The sequence below is a fragment of the Pelodiscus sinensis genome, chromosome 29, assembly GCF_052426305.1.
Source record: "Pelodiscus sinensis isolate ZL-2025 chromosome 29, ASM5242630v1, whole genome shotgun sequence".
Taxonomy (NCBI): Eukaryota; Metazoa; Chordata; order Testudines; family Trionychidae; genus Pelodiscus; species Pelodiscus sinensis.
In genome coordinates, this window is record NC_143080.1 from 4,492,038 (window position 1) to 4,514,712 (window position 22,675).

Genomic DNA, 22,675 nt, shown 5'->3' on the forward strand with positions numbered 1-22,675 from the left:
GGCAGTGGCTGCTCCAGTCCAGCCAGGCCCACTGTGCCACGGGCAGCGGCTGCTCCAGTCCAGCCAGGCCCACTGTGCCACAGGCAGCGGCTGCTCCAGACCAGCCAGGCCCACTGTGCCACAGGCAGTGGCTGCTCCAGTCCAGCCAGCCCCACTGTGCCACGGGCAGTGGCTGCTCCAGTCCAGCCAGCCCCACTGTGCCACGGGCAGCGGCTGCTCCAGTCCAGCCAGCCCCACTGTGCCACGGGCAGTGGCTGCTCCAGTCCAGCCAGGCCCACTGTGCCACAGGCAGTGGCTGCTCCAGTCCAGCCAGGCCCACTGTGCCATGGGCAGCGGCTGCTCCAGTCCAGCCAGGCCCACTGTGCCACAGGCAGCGGCTGCTCCAGACCAGCCAGGCCCACTGTGCCACGGGCAGTGGCTGCTCCAGTCCAGCCAGGCCCACTGTGCCACAGGCAGCGGCTGCTCCAGTCCAGCCAGCCCCACTGTGCCCCAGGTCTCGCTGAGCTGGAGCAGTCCCCTAGCTGGAGCAGCCTTTCCACCCACAGCACAGCAGGACCCCAGCTGTTGGAGCAGCCCCCACCCCCGGAAGGCCTGGCTGGAGCCTCCCCCCTCCCCTGCGGGCTATCCGGTTAACCAGTTAAACAATTCATCTTTTAACCCGTTCATTGTCCGGGGGATTCCCACCCCAGTGCCTATTACCCCGCCCCCCTCCGCCACTCCCACCCCGCCCCGCCCCGCGCCTCCCAGCGTGTCGCCCGGCGGTCACGCCGCTGCTTGCTGGAAACGCGTCTGCCCGAGCTCTCGGCTGCAAGGCCTGGCTGGACCCAGCTGGCAGAAGCAGCTGCCTTGTGGACCCACACGTGGGCTCTCCGCGGTGCCGGGGGCGGGAAGCCGGCTCCGGGGAGGAGACTCCCCTGGGATAACGGCACCGCTTTCTCTCCTCCCCAGGAGGCCTACGTGATGGCGGGCGTGGGCAGCCCCTACGTCTCCCGCCTGCTGGGCATCTGCCTCACCTCCACGGTGCAGCTGGTCACCCAGCTCATGCCCTACGGCTGCCTGCTGGACTACGTGCGGGAGAACAAGGACCGCCTCTGCTCCCAGGACCTGCTCAACTGGTGTGTGCAGATCGCAAAGGTAGGCGCTGCCCCGGGGGCGGGGCAAGGGGGTCCCCGTGCCGCTGTCCTGCCGGAGCAGCCGGGGGGAGGGGGGGGAGATCGGCATTGGGCCTCAGCCCCCTTAGCTCGCAGGGTCGGGTTCCAGCAGGGCCGGCTCAGCTTCCCAGGCTGTTCGGACCCTGAGCTCCCCTTGGGCCCTGGGGGTGTTAAAGACCCCAGGGCCAGGCTGGGAAGCCTGGAACCCGTAAGTGGCGCGCTCAGGCTGAAAGCGGCCATGTGGACAATAGGAAAGGGACCCGCTTCCAAGCACAGCTGCTGGTTCCTCCCCCGGGCGCGAGTATCGCCACAGCAGCTTGGCCAGCCCTGGGTGAGTGCACGGTGGAGGATGGCCAGCCATAAATTAAGGGGGCGTATTGATTAGCGATTGGAGCAGGAGGGGTTTACCCCCTGGCTATGCCACTGACTCACTGGCTGACCTTAGGCAAGTTTCTTTCCCTGCTCGGTGCCTCGGTTTCCCCAGCTATAAAACAGGGCTAAAGTCTGTAAAGTGATTTCAGATCCTCTAAGTGCAGACACCACTCAATGTGGAGGGAGGCTCCCAAACCCGCTGGGTCCCCGAGAGCTCCACCACAGGGCTGAGGCTCACGGGTGCCCATGCTAGTTCTCCTCCTCCGCAGGGTATGAGCTACCTGGAAGACGTGCGGCTGGTGCACCGGGACCTGGCTGCTCGCAACGTCCTGGTGAAAAGCCCCAACCACGTGAAAATCACGGACTTCGGCCTGGCCCGGCTGCTGGACATCGATGAAACGGAGTACCACGCGGACGGAGGGAAGGTGAGCTGGGGGGGAGGGGGGAGCAGAGCATGGATCAGCAGTGGGAGACGCCAGCAGCTTCGGGGAGGGGCGCAGCCCCCCAGAGACGTCGCACGCCACCCTCCCTGGTATCACGTAGCAGCCATGCGCTGCCAGCGCTGGCCGGGCACGTGGGGAACAGGCTGGGGGAGCCACCTGCCAAACCGTGTCCAGGTCAGCCCAGGGGACTGTCCCGCCGAGAGACAACTGGTGGAGACGAGGGGCCAGAGGTGGGGCTGGGCCTTCCTTCACCCTCCCCTCCCAGAACGCCCCCTCTTCCCAAGCACCACCCTCTGCGTGCCCCGGGCCCCCAGCTCGCTCCGGCTAAGCCTGGAGGGGCTCTCTGGCCACGTGGCATCACCCGCATCCCACTCCCCAGTAGGGGGCAGCGAGGCACACCAGGGCAGTGCAGGGCCTCCCTGGGGGGCGCTGATGTGGGAGGGGGCCAGCACTGTAATGCACTCCTGGGGGGCTAACGCCCACGGCCTCCTTGCCAGCCGGGCTCTCGCCACCGGAGCTGCAGAAGCAGAGCGTGGGCAGAACAGTCCGGCTGCCCCTGGGCGAGGGGAGGGCTAATCCTCCCGGCCACGGGCCTCCTGCCGTCGGGTCCCGCTGGACGCCGGGCTGTGGAACGCTCCCGTGGCGGGAGGGGCCGAGGCGGGTCCCACACCTCAACTCCTGAGCACAAAATCGAAATCCGAAATAGCCATCCGCCAGGCTCCTCCCATGATGCACTGGGATCCCACCCCAGAGGGGAGACTGGTGCATGATGGGTAACGTAGTCTGACGCGGCTCTTCGTGCCCGTCCCGTCTCCCCCCGCGCCTCAACCCAGTGGCAAGGCGGGAGGAATCCAACAGGCTGTCCGTTCTGTGTCCCGCCCCAGGTGCCCATCAAGTGGATGGCCCTGGAGTCCATCCTGCGCCGGAGGTTCACGCACCAGAGTGACGTCTGGAGCTACGGTACGTGGCGCTGCCTCCGGCAGCCCGAGCGGGCCGGGAGCCCCATTGCGCCGGGCCCTGACCCGCCTCTCTTTCCAGGCGTGACCGTCTGGGAGCTGATGACCTTCGGCGCCAAGCCGTACGACGGGATCCCGGCCCGAGAGATTCCCGACCTCCTGGAGAAAGGCGAGAGGCTTCCCCAGCCTCCCATCTGCACCATTGACGTCTACATGATCATGGTGAAATGTACGGAGGGCCCCGAGCCGTCACGGGCGCCCGCTCGCCCCTCCCCCCATGCTCCACGCCCGGGTTGCACTGGTGGGGGCACGTTCGGGCTCCGGGCCTCGGCGGGTGGGGCTCCCCGTCCACGGCATGACTGAGGCCCGAGGGGGAATTTGCCAGGTAAAGACCCCAGGGCCTAACCTCTGGGGCAGGCAACAGCCAGCTCTGTTCTCCCAGGGCTGGAGGATGGGGTGTGTTTGCAGCGCTGTCCCGTCCGCTGGACGGTTTGGGGCAGCCGCCCCTGCTTTGGGGGGCCTGCGGAGCCAGGACGGCCTGGGAGAGGAGTGGGGGTCCGGGCAGCAGCAGCAGGGGGTGGGAGCCATGGGAAGCAGCTGACGCTGCCTCAGCCCACTCCGTTCCCAAGTGAGGTGGCCGGGAACCGGGCTGAGGGGAGCGCAGTGGGCCGGGTCGCTTTGCTTCCTGCTGCTGCGGTGAGCGCGGAGCGGGGACCCCAGGCTCCCTGGGAATCCCCTGGGGTGTGTCACTCACCGGAAGGGGCGCCGTGGGGGCAAGAGAGGGTGGAGCAGGGGCAGGAGAAGGCGGGGCAGGGCTGGGGCTGGGGGGAAGTGCTGGAGTGGGGGGTGGAGGTGGGGACTGTCCTGTTGGCACACGTGGGTCGTGGGTGAGTCCTAACTGGGACCGAGGGTAACTAGGCAAGATGGATTCCCTCCCCCCCACTGCTAAGTCCTCCAAGCCATCCCTGACGGTGCAGCCGGCTGGACCAAGGCACCGCCGCCGCATCCTGAGGGGTCGGTCATGGGGAACGGCTGGGGAGCGTCTGTTCCCAAGCCCCTAGCGCGATCCCCTGCTCCTGGCTGCGTGAGCGTGGCCGCACAGGCGGGGCACAGGCCGCGGGCTCACGGGCACCTTGCTTTCTGCCCGAAGGTTGGATGATCGACTCGGAGTGTCGCCCCCGGTTCCGGGAGCTGGTCACGGAGTTCTCCCGCATGGCGAGGGACCCGCAGCGCTTCGTGGTCGTCCAGGTGCGTGGGAGCGGCTGGGTCACTACGCAGCTCTGGGCAGGGAGCAGGGGGTGTCTCCGTCGCTCTGCGAGGGGCCTCAGCAGCAGCCATCTCCCTCCCCGCCACGTGGCTCCCACAACCAGTCGGTCTTTGACCCACTGCAGGGGGGCCCTGCTAGGGACTCGCACCCCAACCCAGCCAGTGCAGGAGCTGGCGTCTCCCACCCCGCTGAGCTCCTCAGGGTTTCGGGTTCTTCTCTACCAGCTGGGCAGCTGAAGCAGGAAACTCCAAGCCAGGACACCTGGGTTCTGTCCCTGACTCTGGTTCACTGTGCGGCCTCTGGCAAGTCTCTTCTCTGTGGCTCACATGGGAGGAGAAACGTGTCTCCTGCTTGGGGCTCTCATGATGGAACGTGCCAGAGAAGCCCCCAAAATAACTCCCAACCTTGAATCAAGCGACCTCCCCTAGGTCCAGGCTGTGTACCTGGAGCAGAAGGCGGCAGGGAGGACCAACGGTAGGGTCCTGCCCACCCCCTTTCCCAGGCGTTGGGCTGGAGGTTTTGTAGAACGTGCGTGCAAAAGTGAACTGCCCTGACCTCCCCTCCTCTGCCCCCCACAGAATGAGGACAAGATGGGGCTGGCCAGTCCCATAGACAGCACCTTCTACCGTGCCCTGCTGGAGGAGGAGGACATGCAGGATCTGGTGGATGCTGAGGAATACCTGGTCCCTCATCAGAGTTTCTTCAATGCAGAGCCCTCGGCCAACGGCCGCAGCCGGATCCCCTCCGCCAGGGTGAGTGCCGGCACGTCAGGCGTCCGTACCGCGGCCTTCCAGCCGGGCTGCTGGGCCTCAGCCGAGCCACCTCGCGGGGCACGCGTGGGAGACTTCACTAGGTCAGGCCTGGATGGGAGGAATGGCCGGTCTGCAGCCTGGGGGGCACTGGAGACTGGCTCAGACCCAGCCCAGCCTGCTGCCTCCCTTCAGCCCGGCGTCAAACAGGAAGCACCTTACCGGATACGGTTCACTGCCCGACGCAGGGAGGGGGCTGCTCCAGCCCGGAGGAGCTCGCTGCGGGCACGGGGTGCTCCAGCTCCCCCCCGCCCAGCCCTGGTTAAGCGGTTAACTGGTGAAACAGGATTTTAGTGTCAAAGTGATGCCTCGCCATGGTGTTCTAGCCAGGCTTTCGGTTAACAGGCTTTCGGTTAACGGGCCTCCTGCCTCCTTAGGCGCCTGAGTCCCAACTGCACAGGCAGAGCTGGCTCGGGAGCAATTGGGTGTGAGCAGGGTCGTTAGAGATCATGTGAACGCATGAAACCGTAGCGGCTACACGACTAGCTGATAGTCCCTGGGGCGGGGCCGGCAGCCAATGCGCCTCCAGCCTCACTCCCGGGGAGCCCTCTGCCACCTCACGCTGCTGCCTCTGTATCAGAAGCAGCAGTGCAGGAATGGGGGGAGCAGGCAGATCCAGTGCTCATGGGGAGCCTGCTTGAAGCCAGCTCCTCACAGGCACTGGATCCTGCTCCCCCCCGCCCTTGCTGCCTCTGATACAGAGGCAGCAAGGGGAGTGCGTGAATCGATAAGCCCAGGCCGACCCCCATGGTGACTCCCCTCGATGTGAGCGATCACACTGCCCAGGCCGACTCCCGCTTTGTTCTCCTCCCACCCCAGAGCGAGGCAGAGACCCAGGTGGACGCAGAGGAGGCAGAGGAACCGGCCCACTATCCATACCTGGCCCAGACTCACTTGGAGCAGTCAGAAGGCCCCACGCCCGACGTGTATGACGAGGACTACGTGGCAAGCAAAGCCCTCCAGAGCCCGCCCGCGCGGGAGGCCAGCATCCTCCAGCGGTACTGCGAGGACCCCACCAGCGTTACAAGTGACGAGAACAAGGAGCCAGAATCCGGGAGCTACATCCTCCCGGCATCCTGCGGCACGGCTCCAGGTACGGGGGCCGGGCACAGCCCTTCCCCGAGGCAACCCCTGTTCCGGAACCACGGCCTGGGGCTAAGCTGAGCATCAGCAGGGGGGTTGTTCTTGGGCTAAATGCACAGCACCGGGATCTATGTCCCTCCCTGCCTCAGTTTCCCACTCTGAAATGAGGCTAACTGGCTCTCCAAAGCTTTTCAGGTCTCATTGATGAATACCCAGAGAGCATTTTCCATCTCTGGGATCAGCATGGCTCCCATCCCAGGGGTGTCCAGGGTTCCCCTCTCTAGTCCGTGGCGTAGAGAAGTTAGGGGATCTGCCCACGTACGCTACAGGGGGCGGTGGATGGAACCATCCAGCCCTAGAGAAGGTGCCCACGTGTCTTCAAGTTGCTCCCTCCAGTTCCGCACCCCTCGCCTGCGACTCTGGCAAAGAACCTCTGCTCCAGAGAGCCCATGTTGGCGTCCCCACCACTCTGGAGTTCGACCATTTCTCTGAGTTTCCAGGCTGAGCTCGGGGCGGGAAGGGGGTGGGGGCGAAAGCCAGCTGTTCTGCCAGGTCCATTGGGGACCAATAAAAAGTGGTGGAAAAGTAAATCAAGGACAAATGAAAACCAGAGCAGAGGAATCGCGAGCTTAGGGCAGGGGCGGGCAAGATACCGGCCCCGGGTCGCCCTGCCGGTGTCCTCAGCCACACAGCAGCCCCCCAGCGCTGGGGGGCGGGGGAGACTTTGCATGCTGGCCCGCCCCCAGCACAATTTTTTAGCTTCAATTGGCTGAAAACCGGCTAATGAGAGCTAAGAGATTTTTCTGGAGGTGGGGGCAGCACATGTAGCTCCCCACCCCAGCAGAAACCACAGGGAGCAACCAGCCATTTTGAGCAGTCCAGGACTGCGGCAGGTAACGAGCCCTCCTCAGGGTCCTGCAGGGCTGCTGGCCAGGAGCTGCCTAGGTAAGCTCCTCCCAGCCAGAGCCTGCCTCTGGCACCCTGCACCCCCTCCAGTTCCAAGTCGCTCACCAGTCAAACCCTTTGCACCTCCCTCCCTCCCAGACCCTGCACCCCAAGACCCTGCCCCAGACCACAGCCCCCTGCTTCCCCAACCTCCCTCCCATCCCCCCCCACCACAGTCCCCTACCCCAAGCTCCCTTCCGCACCCAACTTCTGTCCCAGACTCCGCACTCCCTCCATAGAAAAGTGCAGCCCTTGACCACTTAAGATGTTAATGACGGTGTGAAGACTGGGACTTCAACAGAGTTCAAAAAAAGAGCTAGCTACATTCGTGGAGGTTATGTCCAAGGCTTGACAAACCGCGGCGAAAAACACCCACCAGCCCCGCACTGCGCATGCGCAAGAGCCGCGAATGAACGGGGCGCGCGGCTGAAATCTACTCGATTGTATAGTTTGTCGAGCTGTGGTTGTGTCAATCAATGGCCATTAACCAGGATGGTGTCCCCTACCTCTGTGTGTCTGGGGCTGGGAATGGGCGACACTGGACGATTCCCTGTTCCATTCCCTCCCTCTGGGGCACCTGGTATTGGCCGCTGTCAGCAGACAGGAGACAGAGTTTTGGTCTGACCATGCTAATGTAAATCTTGGAGTGCCCCCCCTCCTCCCCCGGTGTAGGACTGGCAGCAAGGCAGATAAAATTGCACCTCCCAAATCCCTGAGACAGAACAGAAGGGAAGTTTGCTCTACCAGGAATACTGGATTTTCCACACAATTTGCACCATCCAGCCCCTGCCTGCCTGTGGGTAACGGCCGGCAAAGGAAGCTGCAGAGGTCAGCAGAATAAAGCTACCTGGCGTGGGTGCCCGAAGGGGGCGTGGAGGAATGGTTTACAAGCCAGGCTTTGCAAAGTCCTAAGAGTCCACTGGACAGAGGAGTCCTGCATCGTCCCAGGGCTCCAGGCAGCACGGGGAGGCGGGAGGGAGACCCAGTTTGCATGCTTCATGAAATGTGTCTCCCCCGTCTGCAGAGTACGTGAACCAGATGGGGGCTCGCCTCTCGCCGGGCAAGCACCAAAGATCCCAGGGGTCCACGCTTGAGAAGCCAAAGGGACACCTGGGAAAGAACGGGCTAATCAAGGAACCAAAGAGCCCTTTCCAAGGCAGCTTCGCCAGCGCAGTGGAGAATCCGGAGTACCTGACCCCCCCCCACCTTTCCTTGGCCAATGCTTTCACGCAGGCCTTTGACAATCCCTACTACTGGAACCAGGACCCTTCCAAAGTCAACCCCACCGACGCAGGCTCCACCACCACGCCGACGGCGGAGAATCCAGAATACCTTGGCCTCCCCGTGCCCGTCACGCGGGCCAAGGACACGTCGGATTAACGACCAGGGCCTGGTCCGCAGAGGAAGCTATTTCAGCCAAGGCGACTTGGATAGGTGTCGGTGTCTGGATGGTAACAACTCGTGTGCCGAGTGGACGTGTCCTGTAACGAAGGGTTCCGGGGAGAACAGCACCAGAGCCCGGAACTACTGCCCAAGGGCAGCTCTGCCAGCCCTCTTGAAACTAGGCCTGCAGATTGGAGAGGAGCTGGAAGGACCGAACGGAGTTGGGCCACATCTCACTCCAGCGAGCGTGGAGGGGCGTTCACCCAGCCTGTCCTTCCTCTAGCTACGAAATCGGATTCGTTTTGACAAACACCTTGGTGCCTATGGGGTCTCTTCCATCTTCACCTTCTCTGGGCAGGGACTGTCAGGTCCCTCCACTTCCGCATGCCAACCATGGGGCAGCTTTTGTTTATAAAAGCCACAGTCTGGCCCAGGGGGGTTGACACGCGAGGGCTTTAATGAGTGATCCTGGCTGACTGGGAAAATGTGAAACACCACCTCCAGGCACCGCAAACCCAGCCTCTTTTCCCTGTGCAGCATCAGTAACAGGAAGGGTGGGGACAGAGAAGGGGGCTGAGCTCTTACAGCGTGATGTGTGCGGTTAGGACACCAGTGGAAAAGTGTTAACAGGGAAGGGGTCAAAAGCGGCGGTGGCCTGGAGGCTGACTGCGGTAAGCAGCCCTCCCTGGCCCCTTAACAACTCTGAGCTGCTCCCCCGAGGCCGGCAGACGGGGATCACAGCAGGCACTGTAGTTCCGGGTTTCCCTGTGATGAGTAATCAAGCGCAGGGAGGGAGGAGGCATGCCCCGACCAAGGACAGGACAGCTCAGGTGTCCAACACAGCACCCATTCGGGAGAACAGGATGGGAACAAGAGGCACAGAATGGAGAGCAGGGTCCTTTCCCGTTGTGTCCAGCAACTACAGAAACCTGCTCACCAGACCGTCTGTGGCACAAGGCATCAGCCCGCTGTCCGAGCCCTCTGGAAGAAGTGGTGAGGGGAGACAGGTATTGGTGTGCTCCAATACAGCCTCTCAGCCCACAAGATCAGCCACTGAGCTGCACAGGCTGGCTGTGGCTTCCTGTTTCAGGAACTAATAGGCAGGACCGCAGCCAGCTCTTGCTGGAGTGGCAGGGTCTGCCTAAACGTGAAGGGTTCCTCCTGGAGGATTTTTTTTTTTTAAATCAGCACTCGCTTGTTGCCAGTCCAAACATTAAAGAGGGCTGCACATTACACGACAGATCACCGAGCCTCTTCCAAAACCGGCTTCCGGTGGTGCAATCCCGCAGACACTTCTGGTAAAGACGCCCTCGATCGGTTTCAGTTTACACTGGGTTTTCATGCAGTGCCCCAGAGAACAGTCAAATGCTCCACGTGTCCCCCCTCAATTCAAACCTACCCACGCAGGAAAGCGATTTGCTCTCATGAAAGTTCTCTGGGGGACGAGTTGACCTAAGACATCCCCACATCCTCTTTTAAAATGTTAGTTTTACGCATTGTAGAAGGTGACTGCTGGATTACTTTTTAACCAACTGTATCAAAACTATTTGTATATTTGAGAATTGTACATGGTTTTTCTACTCTATTTGGCTGGAGTGTTTTCCCGACGCGTGCAAATCCCCCCTCTACACTGACTTGTGTTCGCTGTTTACTTCCTCCTATCAGCAGCATCCCCAGTAGGAAACAGTGAGCATTCAGCACTCACAGAAGATAGTAACGCTTAGCTCTGCTGTACAGCAGAGCAAAGGGATGTACCCATGTTACCTGCCCCTCAGGGCTGGAATCTAGCTCAAGTCATTTGTTAGGCTAGTAAACTGAGGCAGGCACATGGCAAAGCCTGCTACCAAGCCCTACTTTAATCTCTGTTTCACGTTAAACGACTATTATGAGAAGTAGCTCAATCCAGTTTAGTCATCTGATAGGGGAGAAAGGAGCTCTGAAGCCCCCTGTCCTTGCCAGACTTTTCGGCATCACACCCCCCTTTTTGATTTTTGAGAAACCCTCACGCCCCCCTCCCAAAAAAATAGCAACAAAACTTGGGGTGGGATTGACGGAGGGTGTGCGGGGGTGGGTCACCTCATGCCGCCCCCCCCCCAGTTTGGGAACCCATGTAGTAAACAAAAGTTTCAGAGGGGAAGCTGAGTTCGTCTGTGACAGGAAAATCTTAAAAAACAACAAATAGTTTAGTAGCACTTTAAAGACTAACAATACATGTAGAGATGGTATCACGAGCTTTCGTGGGCACTGTCCACTTCTTCAGATGGCTGGCGTGTTGGATCTGGAGAAGTGGGCTGTGCCCACGAAAGCTCATGATACCATCTACATGTGTTAATCTTTAAAGTGCCACTAAACTATTTGTTGTTTTTTAACTTTTTCCTACTAAACAGTTTGCCTGCGTTACCTGAAAAGACACTCTCGGAGGAGGGTGGGGGGCAGGGCTGTAGGTGGGGCTAAGGGCCTGCCTCTCCCAGCCCCAGCTGCACCAACCAACCACCCACGATTACCTACACCAATGGGAGAACCCCTCCCAGCAGTATAAGTAGTGACTACACTGAAGCATGCAAGTGTGCACTGATTAAGCAAAATCAAGGCCTCGTTCTTCCACTCACGAGGGGTGAATCTCCTTGGAGCACCTGCTGCACAAACAGCACGTTTGCACACAGAGATAGCGAACGATGTAGCGGAGACTTAACGCAGAGGGAGGTTTTACTTGCTAACCCATGCCAACCCCAGGAGGTAGAGGCTTGACTCCATCTGGCTGCATGGAAGTAAAACATTCCCTCTGCCTTTTATCTCCACGAGGATGTTACATTGTTCACAAGCTCACTGAACAAACACACTTGGTATTCTGGCCGTGAAAACAGCTTTATTTTACAAAACTAGGGCTGGAGGAAAAGACTAGGGGACTGCTTGGAAAGCTGACGCAAATGCACAAGTCCTAATTATTCATCTAGCCTATGGCAACCTCAAGTGCAAATACAACCACTGTCTCTGAGCAACAGGTACGCACCTTTCAACAAATATGTCGCAACACTCAAGCAACAGTTTGGGTAACCCAGGGGTCCAGGCAGTACTTTTTTTTTTTTGTTAAAAAAAAAAAAGGTGCCGGTATTCCAGGGGAAAAGTTGTTGAGTGGGGGGGGGAAAAAGCTGGGGTGGTGCGGGCATTGCCCTTTTAAGAGATGCAGCCCCTTTAAGACACACGGCCCAGCTGACTGTTGGACATTTGCATATAGAGGTGTGGGTTCCATTCTTTCCAGTCAGCTCTGACTGGAGGTGCCGGTACTGCATACTTGGCAGTACCGTCAAAAAAAAGCACTGGGTCCAGATGCCTGAAATCCATGAACAATATTCACCTTGAGTGCTATTGTAACCACCTGTAGCACTCCAAAGCTTTCATAGTCCAGTGCACAGAACACCCCGTTCTTTTATATCCCCAGACAATGTAAAAAGGAATAAGGTTTTATTGTGACTTTATTTACTACTGGCCGTTTTTAAATACACAGTCTATAATAAATAGAGCCTCCCTCCCATATCTCAAAGCATAAATTAGACACCAGGCAGCCAGAATTTCATTGGCACTGCCAGGTTCTTATCTGTAACACCAGCATTCTCTTAAGTCACTTAGCACTTTATCCTTTCGCTCATTCACCCCCTTGGCATTCAGTGTCAAAGGGCAAAGCCATGACAATAGAATGTGAAAATTGAGTGTGAAACAGGAGGAATGGGGGCGTGGGGAGGTTTCTGCAGGGAGCAGATGGGCAATTAGAAGTCAGTCACTAATTATGGTTCACCCAGGAGGAGAGAAAAGAAGAAAGGGATTCTACTATCCAAAAACTGATGTCTAATTGATTCTGCATATTAGCACTGGTTTAAACAGTGGCAACAATAGTGTTCAGCATTTACAAACAATTCCGTTCTTCTAAAACCTGCTTCTGATCCAAATCACCAGGTCTTCGTAACCGTCACAGGCTGTTCTCTGCAGACGGTCCCAAACCACTGTCTGCTACTCTTTGGCATGAAGTCCTTCTCCTTTCCAGAGCATAATGCTAAGCAAAACCAGGCAGCCCTTTCTCAGCGCACTCAGAACTCCTGCTGGTGCCAGGAAATGTCTGGTCAACTCTGCCCAACCCACCAGGATTTTAGGGGAGGGTGGCAGCACAAAGTTGCCCATATACGTGCCACAAAAATAGGAGAAACGAGGACGTGTATGGAATGGAAGAGGGGTACAAAATGATGGCTTGGATTTACTCTCCTCCTCCTCAGGGCTCGGGTGGCTGTCTGAGGTGAAACAGCATATGCCTAAAGTACCACCAAAGTTTAGTCCTTCCTACCCAACAGCAACGCAGTAAGCTCTAAACTGACCCATCCCTGCCCCACATTCCCTTATGCAGTGCCACTCCCCACAAGCCTCTTTGCACAGCTAAGTTATCGATTCAAGTTACCTTGAGGTCTCTTCCACACATGATGCTGCCTGGCCATAGAGTGAGCTAATTAAGCCAGAAGGCAGAGAGGAGCAAAGCAGCAAGGTAATGAGAGTTAAGACTGGATGGGCAGAGCTGACGGTGATCAGAACAGAACGTGCGTACTGACAAGGAGGGTGCTGCCAGAGCTACAGGATGACACAGGGGGGGCGGCTGTTGGTAATTTTTTCTAGTGGTTCCCCATTTCTGGCTCTTCTTATTGCTTCAATGAGCTACAGAACAAGAGACAGAATTAAAAGGCATTAATTCCCCCATCAAAGATTCTCCCATAGGCCTCTAATGGAGAATAATCGTGGGGTTAACTTGAAACCGCTTCATGGGCTGGACTGTCAAGGAGGAGCTGTGTGCTCCCCTTCTGAAAAATTAGGATACTTTAAAACAGGGGTGGGGAGCCTAAGGCCCAGAGGTGGCCCCTGGTCCGGCTCTCGAAGCATAATGCTTCCACCCAGTATTAGGGAGTCTAGGCTGGTGGTCCAGTCTCCCCCCCCCACCCCCCCCCCGCCCCGCCCCATCATGGTGCTTGAACACACAAAATCTACTAGCCTGGCTCCTCCTAAACTCTGGTGTGTGAGAGGAATGTTGGGGGTGTCTTTCTCCTTCATGGGGACCCCCTGGGTGAGAGTTTGTCGGGTTTTTTTTACTTCTCACTTGCGTGCAGCCCCCTCAACTGATTTTTCTGTGGGTCAGCAGCACCACTGCTGCGCCGCCTCCTCCCCCCCCCGACCCAAAAAAGTTTCCCCACCCCTGCTTTAAAAGGTGTCTCAAGCCAGGCACCCAAAATCAGCACTCATTCTTGAAAACGCTGGCCAAAGCTTCTAAGCCAAGTAATATCAGAAGCAAGCAGCAGTTTGTGGTTTAACCCGCACTAAAGCAGGGTTCAGGATGGTGTTTGAAATCTGTTACAGGCAGCATGGTTCTGATTGTAACAACATACCCATTGGTTTGCAACCTGCCTTGATACACGAGGAGCAAAGTAGCAAGGCTCTAGGATGGTGAAACGCCTTTGCAAAGTATGTTGCTTCCAAAAATAAAAAGTCTCTCAGCCAGAAGGGGATTGTTGTGAACAGGAACGTCCCTATGGGCACACCCCACACTGACTGATTCAAGAGTCAAGCTGGGATCTTGGTACTTACATCCTTCTCATAAGGAAAGCCACCATTCTCTAGTTTGGAGAAGACGAGCTGCCCATTGATTTCAATTTCAAAGGCACCTGAAAGACAGTGAACACAACCAAGGTGTAATACTCCGCAGACACTTCCGAACCACATTTTTAATTCATCAACTAGTCCCATAGGTTCACCTAGTCAATGTTGAAGATCAGGACATTCAGAGTTTAGGCACACAGACAACAAGCAGGGAAAAACATATCTAATTGCAGCTGTTACAAGCCTGTTCTAGGCCTCTTAAAATGTGTGTCTTTAACCCAAGGATCTCAAAGAGCTGTATAAAATATCCTGCATAAAAGGTCCCTCACAACCTCACCATGAGGTTGAGAACTATCCTCGCTTTACAGAAGAAGAAAACAAGCCACATCACTTCACCCTGGTCACACAAAAGCTGCAACATTCAGACACAGAACCCAGCAGTCTTTCTGTATTACACAGGTTCAAATTTGCTGGTACGGATCAGTCTCCGTCTACAATCATTTCCCAACGTCTGCGTAAATTGAAACCATCTAAATAATGTTATGTATCCTCTCCACCATTAAGGTTATGGCCTGTGTCACTTGTGAGCTAGTTACTTCATGTGCTAAGCAGGAGCAAACTGGGTTGGGTGTGAATGCCTCCTGATAAGAAAACAAATCAGGAGTGGAGTGTAGCAAACACAAAGGGGATTCTTTATATGCACAGAGCTGTGTCCTACCCTGGGCTCTAGAAGATGCAGATTCCGGTAGGTCACTGGTGAAATAGCAATTCCAAAACCATAAACCTATCAACCAAAAAAGTCCTGGCCCACACTCCTGAACCAAGATCCACACTTGCTGGATTCCTAGTCATCCCTATATTCTCAAGACAGCTGCAGAAAGAGGCAGTTCTTGTGGTTAGCACGTCCTGTCCCAAAGAGCTACATAGCCCATAGGAAAATCATGTCTCTAGGACCAAGTTGCTTCCTCTCTTCTCCCACGCACTTTGAATCCCTTCCCCTTTTAAGAGGAATCATCTGCCAACATGCAAATTAATTGCCAACACACAACATACATCACCCAGATGGCCCTTCGAGAATAAAAGTTTTGTGGCTGCAAGGTTGGCATTGCAGTGCCTAAACAGTTGTGAAAGTTTGGTAGAAAATCTTACCTTTCCCCCCGAGCCTGGATTCAATTTCTATATCTGGGTACTCTTCTTTCACCGCACTTGCCAATTCAAGGTACGTGGACTCAAACCCACAGGGTTCACTGTTAAGAAAAGAAGAAAAACAGATGGTTGGCAAAGGCGCACACAGAGCAAAAGCTTTGGAGGTGCCGTCGGAGCAGCTGAGAGGGTGGGGGGGGGGGGCGAATTTCAGTGCCATTGCTAGGCAGAGCAGCTATCCAGTGGGAGCTGAAATACAGCACCACACACACAGAGGAAGGGGGGGGATATGGGGCATCCCCTCAGGACCATCACCCCCTCCTGTTCCTGCTGGAGCCCTGAACCCTCCCCCAGGCTCCTCCGTGTGAACTGCCAAATTTAGCCAACGGCTGAACACTCCCCCACCGCAGCGCACACAAACCCCAATTCCCCCGCCCGCCCAGGGGACCCGCACAGCCCCCCCCCCCGCCTTCCCCTCGGGACCCGCACAGCCCCCCCCCCCAGGACCCACACAGCCCCCCCCGCCTTCCCCTCGGGACCCGCACAGCCCCCCCCCAGGACACGCACAGCCCCTCCCCCACCTTCCCCTCGGGACCCGCACAGCCCCCCCCCCAAGGACACGCACAGCCCCTCCCCCACCTTCCCCTTGGGACCCGCACAGCCCCCCCCCAGGACACGCACAGCCCCTCCCCCACCTTCCCCTCGGGACACGTACAGCACCCCCCCCTTTCCCTGGGGGCCCCGTCCCATCCCCCCACTCACCAATACTCCACCACGATGCGGACCCCGGCGGGCGCCGCCGGCTCGGACCCTTCGCTCATCGCGTCCCTGCAGTCCGCGGACCGCCCCCCCCCCCGGCCCACTTCCGGCTTCCTTGGTCACGTGCTGGGGGCGCTTCCGGGCACCCGCCGCGGCCGCCAGCGGCCCCTAGAGGCGGAGCGGAAGTACTGCAGCCGCTGCTTGCCCGGGAGGGGGCGGGGCCTGGAGTTTGACTCCTCCCCCCGCCGGGCATGACCCCTCCCATCCGCTCATGGGAGCCCCACCCCCACCCCATGGGGTCGCTCCCCACTCAGACCCAGTCAGGGGTGCATCAATCCCATGGGGTCCCCCCTCACTCCCAGGGGCCCCCCCTCTCCATGGCCCCCCCACCCACTCAGGGGTGCTTCCCCCACACAGGAGTCAACACCCCCCCAACAAACACACCTGGGAGCGCCCCACCCCCTGGGGTCCGTTTCTCACCCCAAACACACCTCTCTCCTTTTTGGGGGGGAAGAACCCGCCTCCCCCCTGCCCCCCCCCCAGACACACTCCCCAAAACTCCTGGAACAGGGACCCTAAGAATGGCATTAGCCCGGCCACTAGGCTGCTCCAGGAGATTCCCCCCCCCCCCCCCAACATGACATCATGTCATTTTCTTAAATAGCCTATTAAAATCTCCAGGGTGGCTTTCCCTGGTCACCGGCAGATTCCAGGAGACTCCAGGTTAATCCTGGAGGACCGGCAGCTCTATGGGCTACATGTCGCAATTTTCCAATATTTGGTGGCTATTCTTCAGGCGCTAGCTCCTGGAGTCAATTGATTCTGTAAGAATTTCGCAAGTATCAGAGGGGTCTGAATCTGCAGAAACAATGATACATCCTGTGGCACCTTATAGACTAAGGGACCCACTTTCTCAGAAGACATGCATCTGAGGAAATGGGTTTCTGCCCACGAAAGCTCATGCTCCAATAAATCTCATTCATGGAAGAATGTCAGTTACACACATACACACACACACAAATGTTTCCTGTGGCTGTGGAGAGCCGCTAACCATGGCCCCTAAAGGCCACGACGCTGAAAGGGAAATTAAACCATGTCTAAAGTGATTTTATTTTTAACCCCGTGACTTTTATGCCAATCTCATCTTCGGGGGCCTTCTTCAGGCTCTTGGAATCTATTGAGTGGGTGGGTGATACTGCCACTGGCTGCTTTGTCCCATCAGGACAGAGACTGGGGGCGGGGGACCATGGGACGTTGCTGCAAGTGACGGAAGAGCGACAGGGGAAAACCCAGTGATCCTACTCACACCCCAGCCCAGAGCGCCACACAAATGAAACACTCCAAAGGGGGGTCACAGAGCAGCACTTAGTTTATTTCTCCTCTTTCCCTTCACTGACTTGATACAGTGGATGAGAAGCTGGATATGAGTCAACAGTGTACCCTTGTAGCCAAGAAGGCTAATGGCATATTGGGGTGCATTAAGAGGAGCATTGCCAGCAGATCCAGAGATGTCATTATTCCCCCTTATTCGGCTTTGGTGAGGCCACATCTGGAGTATTGTGTCCAGTTCTGGGCCCCCCACTACAAAAAGGATGTGGACGCATTGGAGAGGGTCCAGCGGAGGGCAACCAAAATGCTTAGGGGGCTGGAGAATATGACTTATGAGGAGAGGCTGAGGGACATGGGTCTGTTTAGTCTGCAAAAGAGAAGAGTGAGGAGGGATTTGATAGCAGCCTTCAACTTCCTGAAGGGAGGTTCCAAAGAGGCTGGAGAGAGGCTGTTCTCAGTGGTGACAGGTGGCAGAACAAGGAGCAATGGTCTCAAGTTGTGGTGGGAGAGGTCCAGGTTGGATATTAGGAAAAACTATTTCCCTAGGAGGGTGGTGAAGCACTGGAATGGGTTCCCTAGGGAAGTAGTGGAGTCTCCATCCCTAGAGGTGTTTAAGTCTCGGCTTGACAAAGCCCTGGCTGGGTTGATTTAGTTGGGATTGGCCCTGCCTAGAGCAGGGGGCTGGACTTGATGACCTTCTGAGGTCTCTTCCAGTTCGGTGGTTCTATGATACATGGGCGGAGGGTGAACTCTGCCCCCATCCCTGCCCTTTCTGCCCAGGCCCCAGCCCCCATCACAGGAGGGCAGGGCCAGTCCTAACCAATTGGCGGCCACGGGCGACTGCCTGGCTTGTCCCTAGGGTTGCCAGATGGTTAAAAAAAAAAATACCAGACAAAAATTTGTCAAACAAAACAAAACCAAAAAAACCAAACGTCAGGGAAAATTTGTCAAGCAAAAAAAAAAAAAAAAAAAAAGGTCAGGGAGTAACCAGGGAAACCTGGGGGGAAGATTCAGGAGGTCAGGCCAGAAATGCAGTCACAGCCCTCCCCTAAGACCAGCTCTGTCGGCAGCCCCAGAGAGGGTGGGTGGCACGTGGCCCCAGACCACGAGGAGGAGGGCACAGGCCCCCAGCCTTCCTTGGCCCCGGAGCACGGGGCAGGCAGAGGGCAGGCTCTCAGGGGCAGCAACGCTCCGCCCCCAGAACGCCTACAGTAGGTGTTGTGTGGGCGGGGCCAGGCTGGCGGTTTGGGAAGGCGATGCCTATCTGCCGCCCATGATTTGATGCCTTTACTTCATAGGTATCAGCCGATCCAGCCCCCATTTGCTTAGGGAACCAGCCTAGCAGCTGTCTCCCCCTGCCTTAACCGCACAGCCGGAGAGGCTCATGGTCCTGCTCCGTCAGCACCAGGCCGGGGCAGAAGAAAGGATGTAACGGCTCCCGGAAGTCGCCCCTGAGGATGCAGATCTCTGCCATGCCCTCAGCGTCGTAAAACCCGACCCTGCCACTTTCATAGTCCAGGCAAACGCCCACCTTCGTGGGGCTGGAATCCAGGGTCAGGAGGGCTGGGGGTGAGGACAGGGCATAGTACTGGTCGCCTGGTACCTTCCGAAGGGCCCAGTATCCATTTTCAGGGTGGAGATCTTCCACCGCCTTGCGGTTGACGCTCTGGCTGGCGACCCCGATGACCCAGTTGCTTTTGCCCCCGACGCTCACCTCCCAGTAGTGCCTGCCTGAGCAGAAATCCTGAGAGCCGAGGACGTACAGACATGGCTTAAAGCGCTCAGGGTTCTCCGGGACAGCCTGGGCACCCGGGCCCAGGTTGGCCGATGTCAGGTCTTTGGAGAGCTGCAGGTGCGCATGGGCCGTCTTGGGGTCCAGGGTGAGGCGCTCCAGAGCAGACCGCATCACATGCCCCAGCATCCTCCGGCAGACCACGTACGTCAGCGACGGGCTGGAGAGGACCGCCGGCCTGAAGTGTCTCAGCTCCTTGTGCTGCCGGGTCAGCTCAGCCTTTAGCTGATCCACCTGGCTCTCGGCCACATCCGTCAGGTGCCCAGCGGGGTCCTGTGCCCCACTCAGGTAATCCATTAGCTCTAGAACACAAGCCGCCCTCTTGGTGACGTCCGTCACCCTGTCCTCCAGGTTCCTGAGGACCTGCCTTTCTTCTTGGCCAATCCTGGACATCACGGATTGCTCCTCAGCATACAAGAAGCTGTGTATGTTCTGGAAATCCCCCATCACCTCCTCCCGGAGGGACTGCAGGGCGCTCTGAGAAGCCTGGATTCTTTTCCTGTAGCGGCTACAGAGCTCTTCCACTCCCTCCTGAGCCTGCAGGAAGCTACGGACCACGTCTTCCACTTTGCCACCGCTCTGCTCCACCGGGTGCATCTGAGGGGACTCCATGATAGAGCCACGGCTCTCCCTCCCTTCCCTCTGCTGATTCAGCTGTACGGATGGGAACTTGGCAGCCCCGGAAGGTGCCTTCGGTGGCCTTTGCCCACAGCTGGATCTGCCAGCAGCACTCCGGCACAGCTGTGCTTCCTCAAGGCCCAGGAAGCGACGCACTTGCAAAGCCCAGCCCTGCTGGCGCTGGGACAAGTCCTCGTTTCCAGTTCTTCCCTGCAACATGCCTAAGTTTCCGTTTCTCCTAATGCAGTGGGCGGATCCCAGATGCCAGTGGCTTGCGAAATCAGCAGGTATTTGCCAAAGGCAGGAGACCTCTCCTTATCTACAGTTCTCCGTGTTCTCCCCTCTCTCGCCCTCGTGCCCCCTGCTCTGTGGGTGTGTGAGTTCACACATCCCCATCCAGGCCGGATTGATTTTGCACTGAACATGGGCTCTTCTGGCTTGGAGGGAAGGGGGGGAGGTGACCACAACAAGGTTGGGGGTCGAGCCCCTGGAAATCCAGGGCCCAGCTTTTTTGGGGCGACGACGACTCTGCCACACTGGAGAGTGGCAGGGGAGCCCTCGAGGTCAGCGAGGCCTCTGGGTAAAGGAAGTGGGAGCAGGGAGTCAGATCCGGCCCATCTCAGCAGGGTTGTATAGAAGCCAGGAAAGTTCCCCTCGAGAGCGGGGCTGTTCCCTCACGTACATCTGGAGTCGGTGGCGCTGTGATCAGTTACAACAGATCCCTGCTGTCCATAGGTGCAGAGATCTGAAGGCCCGGCTGATCCCCTCCTCTGACCCCTAGGGTTGCCAGATACCTTCACAAAAAATCCTGAACATGGCAGGGGAAAAAATTGGTTGAGAAAAAAAAGAAAACAAAACAAAACGGGATACCAATCTTGTTGAGAAAAAAAAAAGGTCGCTGCGCCTTTAAATTCCCACACTCCCCGCTCCCTCCACTCCCACCATATGCAGCAGAGGAAAAATGTCTCCACCGGTTTTCTGTCCGAGGAAAACAGAAAATACCGGACATTTTACATGTCTGGTATTTTCTCAGTTTTTTTACTGGACGGAAGGCACAATTATCGGACTGTCCGGGTGAAAACTGGACACCTGGCAACCCCTGAGGCCAGAGTATCTCACCCAACTTACCCCTGAACCGAGCCCAATCATTTGGCTCAACCTCTTCCAGAAAGGCATCCAGTCTGGAACCAGAGGCTCCCTGGGATGGAAAATCCACCTCTCCCGCCCTGCCAGGTCGGAAATCGGATCTGGCTCTGAGACGATAAAGCCAGAGGAGAGAAAACAGCAAACCGGTGCCGTGGCATCGCCAGGAGGGCCCCCTCGGGTGGGTGGGCAGTGCTGTGGGGCGGGGTTATGTCCCAGAACCCTGACCCCACTCTCTGGTTGCACCCCGGGCAGAGTGGGGGAAGCCCCGGCTCCCCGCCCCCGCTCCTGGGCTGGAATTTAGGGCAAAGCAGAGGAAGTCCTGGTGCCCCGACCCCACCTCCCGGCTGGAGCACCGGGTGGGCTGGCAGGGGATGGGCCTGGAATCAAAGCGGAAGGGCCACGGCCCACTCAGGCCCACCCACGGCTACACCCCTGAATCAGCGGCCCTAGCGCTTCTCACCCATGGCCCTAGGGACAGCAGAGCTTGGCAGGGACGGGGTGCTGGGCCAATTAGAACAATGCAGCTGTTGAAAGCCACTGACCAAAGCCCAGTGCCCTGCACATGGAGGAATCTCCACATCTGGTTGCTACTCTTCCTTCAAGCCAGAGGGTGCTGCGGTATTCCCAGGCCTCCGCTTCCCGTCTCTGCCCCCAGGAAATTCCCGCCTTCCCCGTACAAAGAACGTCTTTCGGTCTAGAAAACATGAGCTGCGAGGGAGGACTGCAAGAACTGGGCGTGTTTCGTTTAGCAAAGAGACGATCTAAGAGGGGACATGACGGCAGCTTTCAAGTATCAGATTCTATAAGGGTGTGACAAGGGGGAGGGAGAAAACTGTTCTCCTTGACCTCTGAGGAGCAACCGGCTTCAGTTGCAGCTGGGGAGGTTCAGGCTGGACAGTAGGAAAAACTTCCTACCTGCCAGGGTGGGTAAGCACTGGAATAAATTGCCTGGGGAGGTTGTGGGGGGGTTTCCATCACTGGAGATATTTAAGAGCGGGTTAAACAAACATCGCTCAACGATGGTCTAGATTGGGGGGGCAATAATTTTGAGTGGGGGCCACTTCAAACATTTTTGAAGTGGCCCCAGGTGGTCCTGGAAGGGGCGTGGCCTAAATCAGAAGGGGCGGGGCCCGGATGCTTCTGGACTACCCCACCCACAGACCATGATTGGTCTGGGGATGGGGAGCCCCTTTGCCCCACCCTTCTCCACTAGGCACCCATGCCCCTGGAAGGTTGGGAGGAGGCTTCGCATGCTCCCCGCCCCCAGGCCAATCAGGGCTTGGGGGCGGGGAAGCTCGTGACGTCTCCTCCCGCCCTGCCAGGAGCGCTTGGCCCTTCAAAGCGCTGCGTGGTCCTGCCAGGGTGGGAGGAAGTTTCACGCGCTCCCCGCCCCCAGGCGCTAATTGGCCTGAGGGCAGGGGAGGAGCAGGGCCTCCGCGGGCCAGATCCTCCCGCTTGGTGGGTTGCCCACCCCAGTCTAGACGGTGCTTGGTCCCGCCAGGAGGGGAGGGGACAGGACTTGATGGGCTCTCGAGGTCTCTTCCCGTTCCAGGATTCTAGGCTCCCTGGAAAATAGGCCCCCGATTTCATACCTCACTTGAGCAGGCGGAGGAATGCCAGGTGCCAAGGGGGGGATGAAATGTGCTGCTGGCGCACTCCCCTTGAATCCCACGGTTCAGACCCCCCCCCCAAGACCCTGAGCCGCCGGTCCCTGGGTCTGTCTGGAGCCAAACCCAAGGCTTCCGGCAAGATCAGCCTCCTGCAAAGCCAAGGTACAAACCATTGAGCTTAACCCAGCTCGTACCCCCCTCTCCCCCCGCCCCGTGTCAGCCCCATGGCGGGAGGGGGCAC

The 22,675-nt window shown here is 57.9% G+C and overlaps 3 protein-coding genes across 4 annotated transcripts in view; 1 reads left to right on the forward strand and 2 right to left on the reverse strand.

Annotated features, from left to right (window-relative positions):
* The window catches only part of ERBB2 (erb-b2 receptor tyrosine kinase 2), a 52,210-nt gene extending 42,216 nt beyond the window's left edge, over window positions 1-9,994 (forward strand). For both annotated transcript variants that reach the window (XM_089774082.1, XM_075911526.2), the window contains 8 exons: window positions 949-1,134; window positions 1,793-1,948; window positions 2,851-2,926; window positions 3,005-3,151; window positions 4,073-4,170; window positions 4,768-4,941; window positions 5,818-6,091; window positions 8,051-9,994. In XM_089774082.1, coding sequence (XP_089630208.1) covers window positions 949-1,134; window positions 1,793-1,948; window positions 2,851-2,926; window positions 3,005-3,151; window positions 4,073-4,170; window positions 4,768-4,941; window positions 5,818-6,091; window positions 8,051-8,406 — 1,467 coding nt within the window. In that variant the 3' untranslated portion in view covers window positions 8,407-9,994. The remainder of the gene's footprint in view (window positions 1-948; window positions 1,135-1,792; window positions 1,949-2,850; window positions 2,927-3,004; window positions 3,152-4,072; window positions 4,171-4,767; window positions 4,942-5,817; window positions 6,092-8,050) is intronic.
* A 1,870-nt stretch (window positions 9,995-11,864) lies between these two features.
* On the reverse strand, window positions 11,865-16,100 carry MIEN1 (migration and invasion enhancer 1). Its single transcript, XM_075911527.2, has 4 exons — window positions 15,943-16,100; window positions 15,187-15,284; window positions 14,026-14,102; window positions 11,865-13,104 (listed from the first exon to the last, which is right to left on the reverse strand). The coding sequence occupies exons 1-4, from the start codon at window positions 15,999-16,001 to the stop codon at window positions 13,021-13,023; spliced, it is 318 nt and encodes a 105-aa protein (XP_075767642.1). The 5' UTR covers window positions 16,002-16,100; the 3' UTR covers window positions 11,865-13,020.
* Window positions 16,101-16,576: 476 nt separating this feature from the next.
* On the reverse strand, window positions 16,577-22,613 carry LOC149521299 (zinc-binding protein A33-like). The gene has a single exon (XM_089774076.1). The coding sequence runs from the start codon at window positions 19,895-19,897 to the stop codon at window positions 18,629-18,631; it is 1,269 nt and encodes a 422-aa protein (XP_089630202.1). The 5' UTR covers window positions 19,898-22,613; the 3' UTR covers window positions 16,577-18,628.
* Window positions 22,614-22,675: the final 62 nt, after the last annotated feature.